At 32.4% G+C, this 11,869-nt stretch overlaps 2 protein-coding genes across 2 annotated transcripts; both read left to right on the top strand.

The window, feature by feature from the left end:
* Positions 1 to 1,809: 1,809 nt before the first annotated feature.
* Positions 1,810 to 3,591, top strand: LOC112295052 (uncharacterized). Its single transcript, XM_024546173.3, has 3 exons — positions 1,810 to 2,003; positions 2,873 to 2,986; positions 3,219 to 3,591. The coding sequence occupies exons 1-3, from the start codon at positions 1,883 to 1,885 to the stop codon at positions 3,257 to 3,259; spliced, it is 276 nt and encodes a 91-aa protein (XP_024401941.1). The 5' UTR covers positions 1,810 to 1,882; the 3' UTR covers positions 3,260 to 3,591.
* A 1,315-nt stretch (positions 3,592 to 4,906) lies between these two features.
* Positions 4,907 to 7,451, top strand: LOC112295032 (uncharacterized). The gene is made up of 7 exons (XM_024546132.3): positions 4,907 to 5,105; positions 5,410 to 5,524; positions 5,883 to 5,934; positions 6,188 to 6,262; positions 6,487 to 6,549; positions 6,723 to 6,779; positions 6,881 to 7,451. Exons 1-7 carry the CDS (start codon positions 5,030 to 5,032, stop codon positions 6,953 to 6,955), a joined length of 513 nt encoding a protein of 170 aa, XP_024401900.1. The 5' UTR covers positions 4,907 to 5,029; the 3' UTR covers positions 6,956 to 7,451.
* The last annotated feature ends 4,418 nt before the right edge of the window (positions 7,452 to 11,869 follow it).

Below are 11,869 nucleotides of genomic sequence, written 5' to 3'. Positions count from 1 at the left end.
CTTGTCAAATTATTAAGGACATGAATCTTCAAGAAAGAAATCTTCAATACATTCTTGTATCACTCAATAGAACTAGAAAAGTCACTCAAAGATGATATAATATTAAACTAGAATGGCTATTGCTAAAGATAAAAAGACTAGAAAGTCTCGAAATAAGACCAAGGACTAAAAAAGTATTAACAAGAATGAAAAAGGCTTCACTCTTTCCTCCATATATATTCTTAACTAGGAGCTACGTGGCAATATCTTATAGGACCTTCAAAACGTGTTGATTTTGTAAGATACATATCTTAACTTGTAAGGCTAGTTTTCTACATATGCGCCACATAAGTAACTTGTTTTGTAAGCTATTAATATGTGGTTAACTTGTTGACCAAGTTTCTAACCTACCATTTAATTACAAACATATGTAAAGTCAGAGTAGTATCTATATAGCTTCTAAGAAGCTTTTCTAAAAAATATTATGAAATAAATATACTTTTATCTACTTCTAGTTAATCATATAGATAAATATTAGAAAAAATATGTATGTCCATGACAGTAATCTATTCACTTCTAAAAACAATGCAAGATGAATGAATTAGGATTCTTGTCAATTTGATAAAGAGAAGAACTCAAAGAAGATACGTAAAGAAGTGAGAAATGAATCAAAGAGAGATGAAAAACTAAAGAAATATATTTGATAAGAAACTAGGATGGCTATTGCCAAAGACTAAAAAACTAGAGACTCTTAAAATTAGACTAGAAGTAAAAAAAGAATTGATAAGACTGAAGAAAGCTTCACTCTTACTTCTATATATACTATCTACCTAAGAGCTATGTACGAAGAAAGGAGAGAGGTACATATATACAACTTCTATGCAATGTACTTGCAAATCATGACACACCCTTCCTACAAATATCCACTCAATTTTTTCATAGATAATGATTCTATGGTCTATAAATTTTGAGCATGTGCAATCCATCCTCTCAATGCTAAAGATCACAACGTCTACTTTTTTGCCATTCTGTTTTTCAATTACAAAACAATTTCAAAGTAATCTTCGTTGCAAGTGCAATAGTTTTGGATGTCATTGCTCCAAAATAAAAAATACAACTAGTTGGAATTAACACAAATGGCAAGTAGATGATAACTAGATAGATTTTTGGTGTCGTCACTAAGATAGTTGAGGCGGCTAGTAAAGAGGGCTAATTGATGCTCAAATTGGACTCAAAAATCAAGGTAAGATATGTCATACTTTAAGCAGACATAAAGAAAAGCAAAAATATCTATTACATGTGGAAAAATTTAGTTATTTTCTATAAGCTCATAACACAAACCATGCTCACAAACAAAGTTGCACAATCATAAGTACAAGGTTTTTGTGACATCTATGACACGTGCTGCCATTTGGAATGAGACTCTTTAATATACACAACCAATCATAAGACAAAACAACTACAAAAAATTAATCTCTACCTTGTATGCTTTGCAGTTCAGATCTTGGTCTCCATTGAGTTCAATTTGGTCATTGTTTGCATCTTCAAATAACTTGAAAATTGACAATACTTGTTCACTAGTCGGCACAAATTTTTCATCCTCTACATTGAACAACATGTCACTAATAACCACATTCACCTTGGGAGGAATACTATTTGGGCACCTCGCTAGGCTTATTCCAGGGAAATTAGAGTTTTTTCGAGAAAAGCCGTAATTTAAAGAGGCCTGGTCATTACTAATCAATTAATTAAATAATTCAAAATATTACATTAGGGAAGGGGGAGAGATGTATGTGCGCGCGCAGGTGCGTTCCGCTGCCTCTGTGTTATTGTTGCTCACAGACTTCAAGCTCCTCCTCCTCCTCGCAGCGCCTCCTGCTCCTCTCTTTCACAGAACAGAAACATGACTGGCGATTCAGTGTCCGCGCAACCCACGGGGTCTGCCAAAACGCCAGCGGATTTTCTCAAGTCTATCCGGGGTCGTCCTGTAGTTGTCAAGCTCAATTCTGGTGTTGACTATCGAGGTATGCTTGCTCTGTTCCTCTCCTCGCGTCCCTTTCTCTTCTCTATCTCCCCTCTCTCCATGCTTTCGGACGCTGATATCGTCTCCCGGCTTTGCCATCTCCACCTGCCCTAATTCTTGGCTATTCTGTCCAATGCTCGTGTCTAGGGTTTTGCTACTACAATAAGGGGTACACCTTCGCACGATCTTGGTCGTTTGTCGAAGATTTTGTTACGCGTTGAGTGATTTGATCTTCTCCTTTTCGTATAATGCGACTAAATGTTATTATAATGATTTTTATTTAATTATTACAGTTATCTGTCGTGGAATCATACTGAACAATATACACACATGCCTTCAGAAGTGCCGATCCTTTAAGCATATCGCTCCCACGCGTTTATTATCTGATTCTGTAGTCGCTGAATTTTTCGCGGGTGTTGTTGACGAGGAAACATATCAAGTGGTTTGAAATCCCTCACCAAAATTCCCGAAGAGGTCTTTCAGATCGGGCTTGGTTAGGCGACTGTAGATTAATGCCGAATTAGGTTGATAACTATGGTGTAAATTTTTAAAGTGATTTTTGAATCCAGTTCAGCCTGAAAATGACATGTGATGCAGTCTAAAATTTATTTGATTTAAGCATGCACTGACTTTTGGTTTAGGGTTTATTATTATACGTTCGCGCTAGTATCTTCGTTGGTTGCATTATCTGTGTCTCGGCATTATGGTTCAGTTTTCTGTATTATCTTCTTGCGTTTTTATTATTGAAAACACACTTCTCCGAACAATGGAGATAGTCGTTCTATTGCATTGAGAAATTACGCAACAATGCCTGATAACCTTGGATAAAACAGCTTTTGCTAACAGCTTCACTGTGGTTCACATTTGTAGGTGTTTTGGCTTGTTTGGATGGTTACATGAACATCGCCATGGAGCAGACAGAGGAGTATGTAAATGGACAGTTGAAGAACAAGTATGGTGATGCCTTCATCCGGGGCAACAACGGTGAGAACATGTCCCACACCGTTTTTTAACCGAGTCGACTTATGTTTCTGCCAACTCCCTCTTACTTCTGGTTGTTCGCTCTGGAACCTCTGTTCTTGTTCTTTAGAACTGTTTCAGTAGTTATTCTGTAGACTATGCCGTCCTGTAAATGCCACCTGCAATATCTCACAGCAATCCATAAATGTATTTCAGTTTCTACTAGCTTGAAACGGATTTATTTCATTCTCTGCAGTTCTATATATAAGTACAACGAAGAGGACGCTGGGAGACTAGTTCTGAGGAGTTCACGGTGTACAAGGCTGGGACATCGGAGGGGCCGTTCCCTGTGCTAGGTTGGAAGGTTTGAAGACACGACAGGGGGAGATTACATCTTCAAAATACCACGTTAACTAGCGCTTTGTGTGCACTCGCGAAGAGAATACATAAAGGCATGACATGCCTAAGACAGTGGATGTGATATTATGCTGATTGCTAGCTAGTGAATTGTTAGAGTTAACCACAGCTTGATCTTTTTTATGAAGCCCGTCTTACAAGAACCTTGAATTGTCGGATGAGCCCTGCAATGTTTTCTTTGTATTTTTGAATAGGCTTGTGCTTCGATTCAACTTGGTGATTTGGCAGAAACGTTGGATGGATGAGATGTTGCACTATGAAACTGTTTACAGCTATACTCGGCATTGGAATGGGATCGTAGCAGGACGAGTGCATTGTCTCTGTTAAATGATATGCCAGCGTGTGCCTAAGTCAGCGCCCATGACAGTCGTATGATGAATTCTTCGCTGAGAGGGCCATTTTGATGCAGGCAAAAATTCTGTAAAATATTGATGTTCTATGTATTTGATGGATGTTTTTACAAGCCTCTTAATTCCTTTGTGTGGTACATCCATATTATGCTTGTTTTGAGGTTGTATAATAGGATTTAATCTGCAGTAAGTGCATAACCTGTTGTAGGTGCTAGAACTGTCGCTGTGAAATCGAACTTCTTTTTTACTCATTCTAAAGATATGTATTTAATTTTGTGAAAGAATATTTACTTTTGAAATTCAACTATAGCGGGATTAAACGCAATAATAGATATTGATTTAAGCATGTGCTTTAAATTGCATATAATTTTTGGAATCCTACAAGTATGTCAAAATATGGGGTTTTGAATCAGAGAATCAATTGGAATGTGTTAAAGAAAAACTTGGATCGTTATTAAATTTCTTACGACGATTTTATTAATGCAAGATATATGTCTCAATGCATATATCTTTAAACACACACACACACACATTCATGCACTTGTAGTTCTAACACAAAATGTGATGAGCAGAAAATTGCTTCATGGTATTCAACCTACTCAAATTTTCTATGTACGTAGTGAAGAAGAGAACTAGACATATTCAGAAACATACACAAATTTTGATTTTGATTAGTTTACAGTATTATTTGCACAAGCGCAAATCAAACTGATATTGAAGGTTCAACATTTTGTAAGGAGGCCAGATACAAGCACACAGTAAAGAGATGAAGTAATGTTGAAAGGAATAATGAGAAGAGGAAAGGAAGTTGGGGAGGGAGAATCATGCAATTGCAGTGCAATGAAATGAGAGTGCAGAGCGAGGCTGAGATTGCGCGTGGCCCAGTCGAGGATTAGGAATGGGAATAGGATTAGGAGTAGGAGGAGGAAGCAACGGTGAGCGAACGAGCATCCTACGGTGGGCCTCGCTTTCGCTCAACTCGGTGGGACCCACCATGTGTGTCCAGTGCACTCCTCCTCCCTTGCTCTCTCCTCCTTAATGGCAGCTGAGAAAAATGCAGATAACTAGAAAATATCCATTTTAGATAACTAGTATGCCTCCCTGCGCTGTTGCGAGGTCTCTTCTTATTTTTATTTACACATATACATACATCCATCCATACTTACATACATTTTCGCTGCTCTGCTCTGCTCTGCTCTGCCGGCTTCTTTGCTGGGGTGAATCTCTTGTGCAGCGCCTCTCGCAGTTTGTGTGACATTGCTGTGTTTTCCCAGACGTCCAGACTTGAGCAGTAGGTGCAATGGCTGTGGCGGCCGCAGCAAGAATGGCCTGGCAACCTGTTGGGTCGATTTCACCTACCATCGTCCCTGTGCGGGGTGTGTTGCCTACTTCCTTATGTGTAAACCCAACTGTTGCCATTAACTCCCTTGGTTGCGGTGGTCTATCTGCGAGGAAAGTGATGAATGCCGAGCCTTTAACTCTCCACCGACTACTAGTATATCACCGTACCGAAGTAGTTGGAGCGGGAGGGTTTTAGATGGGTTTTGGGTTGTATGCATGTTTGAAAGCTTGTGTTCGCTGCACTGTCTTGGCAATCGTGTATTAGGAGAAACTGTTATAAGTGAACTTGCGAGATATCGCTAATCGTAGTTCCCTGATGCTTGTCTGTTGGGTTTAAAGGGAGAAGTGGGCGGGTGAAGTGCATGAGCGAGAATTCTGGCAGCATCAAGCGAGGTGCCATTGGTCTGCAGCGTTTTAAAGAGAGTGCAATCCCTGGCATGTATTGGGGTGATAGGTAAGTTTCAATCTTCTTCTTCTTCTTCTTCTTCATTTTTTTTTTTTTTTTTTTTTTTTTTCTGATTGTTATCCACTTCCTCAAAGTTCGTGAGACCTCCATGATTCTGTTATTGCGTATGTCAATGACTGTTAGTTCACTACTCGCAAGCTGGGACGTATCTCAACTACAAGACTGTCAATTGAGTGGCTATGTAAGATTTCTACCAGACAGGCTTGACGGGTATTACTTAGTGAGTATGACCTGGAAGAGATGAGCCGAAACGGATGCAGTGCAACGATTAAAGGATGAGAAGTTCCTTACCCAATCCCTTTTTGCAATGAATTCTAGGTTTAATATTGTAAGGTATCGCGTGCAGGACTGAAATTGGAGAGGAAGTTGCAGTCAAGTTCACAACGGGATCAGAAACTGTGAGCCACCTTGGGACTGAGCACCGAGGTTTTCTTTGTAGTGTTTGATGTTCTTCGTCGATGGGAGTCTTCGTGCATGTGCATGCACATACTGTGGTTTTCCGACTCAAGATTTGCAGGTGTACTGAAACTAGTGCGACAACAAAAAAATTCAACAAATACAAGGTTCATATGTCACCTATGGAGTCACACGAACCCAAAACCGAGATGTGTGACTTCTGAATTGAGACTGTAAGAGATCTGCTGTGTGCAGGTGACTGTCTCTGCGAATGTGGGTGATAACCTTCTCAAAGTAGCGGAGCAATGCGGAGCCATAGTTATCTCAGATGTGAGATCATTTGCTTTACAAAAAATCCCATTTCCAACTTCCTGCCTCAAAGCTTTTCACCTCTATTTCCACCATGAGCTCTGGGATTTCATACCCCACTTTGCTCCTTGGTGGTTGTGATCTTTCTGTGTTGTGTGCAAACGGAGTCTTATGATCACTTTTGCGATTGAATTCTTTGGTATACATAATCTGGACATTTCACTAAGTGTGTAAATTCTACACAGGATTTTTGCTTTGAAGGGTCGTGTTGTCACTGCGAAATGGAAGTTAACGGTGGCGCCGTGGAGGTACACATTTCTTTCATAGTTCACCAAATCCAGCCTTAATGTGGGGTGGAGATAAATTGTTAACTAATATGGATCAATTTATTGACCCTGGGTACAATGTTATTGACTACCTTATTTACAACATCGAATGTCGTTATTCCCAATGATAGTTTTTTCTGTCTATATGTCCTCAGGTGGGTTATCGTGCTGAAGTGAAAGGAGGGGAGCTAGTTCGCAGCTGCCTGTGTCCAGTAAGTGTGTCATGTCTACTTGACGAACTAAATTCTCAAGAATCATTGACGATAACAAAGTTGCTTGTAAGAGGCTGAAATTAGTGGGGTGGGACTGACAGGTGCCTAGCGGAAGGCGCACGGTGGAAGTTAACATCATCAATAGTGATGATGGGTGGGATGATCTCATGGTGTGAGGGAAATTTCGGAGAGGGATGCCCTGCTCCGAAATACTGGTTGTTCACAAAGCATCCAGCTTTTGGAATTAAAAGCATGTAGGGTTGCATTGTATTTTCATGCAGTGGCCTTGTAGTCCAGCTCAATGCATCACACTACAAATTATGACTGTCTAGATAGTGCTTGCGAATAGGAGGTAAGTCACGGGAGGGTAATGGAAGTTGACCAGTATGAAGAACCATGTTCATGGTATTCGTGAGGTCTGGGTAATCAGCTTTGCTACCACAAAACACTAGGATAGTAGCCGGTAATGAAGATTCCATATCATTTTCAGGGCACCAAAGCACGCCGGCAATCCATGGTGGGTTTCGTAGTGGTACTGTGGGACTTGGCATAAGATCTTTGTACCTGTGTTCAAGGATATGTGTTCATTTTCAGGGCAAAGTCATCGACGGCATCCGTTAAAAAGTAATGTGTGAAAGAGTTAATGCGACATAACCATGAATCTTATCACCAGCTGATCAATGTGTCATTTTGCATCCCGAGGCTGGAAATACCCTTGCTGACAGCCATGGCTTTTCATTTTGGTGATACGGAACTTACCCGAAGTAGCAGCCTCTTGACGGCTACCTAACAAGAATTGATGGAGTTACAATTTATTTGTAATTAAAAGAAAAGGTACCTATATCTTAAATAAAAATAATATTTTGAATTAATTTAAAAAGTAAAATATGGTTTTAAAATAATATTTTTTATCCTCATAAAAAATTGAAATTAAACATTTTAATTTACATTTAAAAATCCAAGTATTTCTATGTAAATAGCGTTTTTTTTTATCTTTTATCATTATAATAAATGAGATTTCAAAAAATTAAACTATTATAATATACTAAAGTCTTAAACAAAACATAAGTATAATGTATTTGATTTGATTTGAAGAAGTGTTTAAATTAAGATTGAAACTCTTATTTAAGATATTTATTTTTAAGCCTATAAGCTTATGTAGCAAATAAGTATATATTAGATTCTTTTAAATTTCAGTTATTTATAGTTGAACTTGATTTTTGTTATGATAATTTTTTCAGTTATATAAATATAAATATATATATAAATATAAATATATATAAATATAAATTAAAAATTTAGAAATTCTATTCACTATTCTAATTATTATTAATTCTAATTATTTCTTTAGTTACCTATTATAAGATATAATCAAATTTATTCTAAAAAAAGAAATAGCTTGTAGAATTTTTAAAGTATTTCTTGATATAAAATCTAATGTAATATTTAATCTCTAACATACTTGATTTAGACTAAGATTTTTAATCTCTATACCTTTAATGACAATTAATGCTTCTTTTATGACAATACTTTTGTAAAAACATATGCAACTATACATTCTTTTGCTTAGTACTTTATAATTAATTTTTAATTTTTATCAAATAAAATAATAATAAATATTAATTTTAAATTTTACAAAATATAATTTTAAATTATTAAAAAATCCAATGAATTATTGGTTGATTCGAATAGAACACTTTAATGCATATGAGATTTTTTTATGTACTTTGCTTTAAATAGAAAATACACAATTATAAATATAAAATTTCATTATTACATTATTAAGATTTGAAACAAATATTAAATATCATTATTTACATGTTTTTTGAAATATATATATATATATATATATATATATATATATATATGTTTAAATATTCTTTTATTAGTTGTCTCATTTGTTGCATCTCTTTGTTACTTAATAACTAATAACAAACAATATTAATGTAATCTTATGGTACATGTGTTGATTCTTGTGTTTCATTGTTAATGAAAAATTGTTGTTTTTCTTTTTTAAAGATATATTTTACTTATTTGCATTGAAAAATATATAACTTCAAAAACACCATATATCTATAGAAAAGTCTTTTAGATGTTTTGTAGATCTAAGATGATGTCTTTTTTTGGTTATAAATATAGAGATAAGATTAATGCTATCTTTACTCTTATAAGCATTTTAAAATTTTTAAAATTTCAGTCTTATTTCAATTTTATTCAGCCTCTTTGTACATAACTTAGAATCAACCATTTCTAGTTTCATATTATTTTAGAATTATATAAGTTCTTTGATCTTCTTTCTTTTGTATACATGTTATTATTATTATTATTATTATTATTATTATTAAATCTACTCAAATTCAAGCCCTTATAAATAACATATTCCAACCTATCTATAAAAGGATTCAATTGTTTTGTTATTCTATTCTATTTTCTAAATTAGAATTTAAGATATTACTAATTTTCATATAATGTGTTTTTTTAAATTAACCTTTTTTTCGAATAATCACTATATTTTTCTTAAATAAATTTATTTATAGTGCCTAATCTTAGTTTATTAATTTTCTTTTCTTATTCAATTTATATAAATATGTTAAACCTGTTTAAGTTTTTAAAGTGCCTTCTTTAAGCATTGAGCATGTAAATGAATATCTTCTATGTGAAATCATCAATTAAAGTTACAAAGTAGCAAATTCTACCTATATATACAGATTTTATTGGTATGTTTATAAATATAAATATAAATAGATATATGCATAATAAATTATATAAGCTCTTTTCTATCTTAGTGACATATGTTATTTTATCATTTAAAAATTATATTTTCTTTTTTATTTCTTATTCTATCTTTTATATAACCTTTGCATAAGTATTGTTTTTATATATAATTATTTTGAATAGTATAGACTAATTTAACCAATTTTTTTACATTTTGTTTTGCATGAGTGTTGGTTAGAAAAACTACCATTAATATATAAATGCAAAATCTTTGCTTTGGAATTTTTATTATTGCTTAGTTACTTTATGTATCAACCTTGTTATGACATAATTTATTATACGAAAAAAATATTTATTTATTGAGAAATTATAATAAGTATCTAACTAACTTATAAATAAGTTTATTACTATATATTTATATTTTATCAAAAGAAACCATAAATGTAAATAGATTAATATGTACTTTTACCATTTTAATGTAGGTTAATTATCCTTGGATTTTTCTTTCGTACATCAATTGTTTTTTATTATTTGATAATATTGGATGGATTATTGATTTTGATAAATTTACAATTATCCTCTATAATTTTTTTTTTTTTTTTTTCATTTGCAACATCTCATGTAAAATATATTTTTATTATTTAAGTTTACTCTAATAATTATGAATCAATGTACCCATGGAAGTCTTTTTTAATGTTGAATTTGTATCAATCAAAAGAGATTTTTGTAATCTTCTACCATCTTTTAAAGATCCAATATACCTAATATAATCTTCATTTTAAATTTCATAAGTTAAAATTCTCTCCATATAGGTCTTAAATATTCTCAATTTTTATTTTATTTAGAATGTTTACATGTTAAGAATTTATTCATATTTAATCAATATGTAAAATTAAGACTTTTCTATAAAAAAATAGAAATTTAATCTTTTTGACTTTTTCATATATATTATAGTTTGAAATTATTGATATTAAAATCTTTGATTAATTTTAATTGACTTTATGTAATCTTAATTATCTCAAACCAAAAGTAAACTTAAAATTGCTAGTTTTAAAAGTTGTTTTAACACTTCAAAACATACCACCAAACTACAAAGTCAATAAAAAATTTAAATCTTTCTTTCAAATATTAAAGATTATGTTAAAAATAAAAATAAAAATAAAAATAAAAACATAATGTGTGTGTATATATATATATATATATATATATATATATATATATATATATTATTAGTACTTATTTAATTTTAAATTTCCAACTACAAATATATTTAGCACTCAAAGTTAGTTGTTAGCATGTTAGTAAAACAAAAACACAAATATGACTCATATAACTTGATTTTAAATAAATTTTCAAAAAAATAAAAAATAAAAGCTTTCTTCTAAGACCCTTAATAATATTGACATTACACACCAATGTAGATTTAGAAGGTTTACAATAGATACCTTTAAATTCAAAATACTTGTGAATAGATTTGATCAACATGTAATAAGACTAATTCTATCTAATTACATGAAACACTTATTTTACTTTTTATTTATTTATACTTTAAATTTTATAATTTATTATTTATTATCTTAGTCATTCTTAATCATAATTACTACTACAATGTCTAGCTATCTTTTGTTTGTAGCCAACTTCACTTATTAAATGTTGTTAGTGTTGTTGAGCTAAATTCAAGATTGTTATCTAATCTTTGACACATATTCAACATGTGCAGTATAGTAGGTTCAATCATCATAATTTAGGAAATTTGTAGTATAATGTGTAAACTTTTTAAAATAAAAACATCTAGCATTTTGACAATATCACATATAATTTGTGTCCATATTAATATTTTATTGAATAACATTGAGCTTTATATAAAGAATAATAATGATTATTATTATCATTATCATAAAAGTATTTTTTTTGAAAATTTTCCATCTTGTATTAAAGAATGTGGCTAAACAAATGTGGTTAAAACATATAAATGAATAAGATCACACATATTTTTTTCTAATGATGTTTTTTTGTGGTTTGTATATACATTGTTGCTAATGGTCATTTTTATCTTTTTAGACAATTTTGATTTACATTATGAATAATCAAGTATTTTTATTTTAAACCTTAAAATATAAATAGAAATATTCATAAATACTACAAATTATTTTTAAAGTATATTTGTGCAGAATAAATTATGAGTATGTTTGTATTTTTTCAACATTTCACTTTAGCACAATGATTTGATATATTTTGATTCAAATTTCAATTTGATGCGATCATTTGTATTTACGAAGGTAAATAACGCCCAAGCCTATACTAATTACGGTAATACCCATCACATTAACTGTGTACAGAATAAGTTTGGCCAAGAATGCGTGAGGACCAAGCAG

This window comes from Physcomitrium patens, chromosome 18 (assembly GCF_059467195.1).
Source record: "Physcomitrium patens ecotype Gransden chromosome 18, ASM5946719v1, whole genome shotgun sequence".
In the NCBI taxonomy this organism is placed as follows: Eukaryota; Viridiplantae; Streptophyta; class Bryopsida; order Funariales; family Funariaceae; genus Physcomitrium; species Physcomitrium patens.
This window is presented reverse-complemented; position numbering and strand designations above follow the sequence as displayed.

Bases quoted from the DNA above. Each gene is read 5' to 3' on its own strand.
- LOC112295052 (XM_024546173.3), top strand. From the start codon at position 1,883: ATGACTGGCGATTCAGTGTCCGCGCAACCCACGGGGTCTGCCAAAACG. The intron at 2,004-2,872 runs GTATGCTTGCTC...TCACATTTGTAG, and splicing joins TTCTGGTGTTGACTATCGAG to GTGTTTTGGCTTGTTTGGAT. The intron at 2,987-3,218 runs GTGAGAACATGT...CATTCTCTGCAG, and splicing joins CTTCATCCGGGGCAACAACG to TTCTATATATAAGTACAACG.
- LOC112295032 (XM_024546132.3), top strand. From the start codon at position 5,030: ATGGCTGTGGCGGCCGCAGCAAGAATGGCCTGGCAACCTGTTGGGTCG. The intron at 5,935-6,187 runs GTGAGCCACCTT...TGCTGTGTGCAG, and splicing joins TCACAACGGGATCAGAAACT to GTGACTGTCTCTGCGAATGT. The intron at 6,263-6,486 runs GTGAGATCATTT...AATTCTACACAG, and splicing joins GAGCCATAGTTATCTCAGAT to GATTTTTGCTTTGAAGGGTC.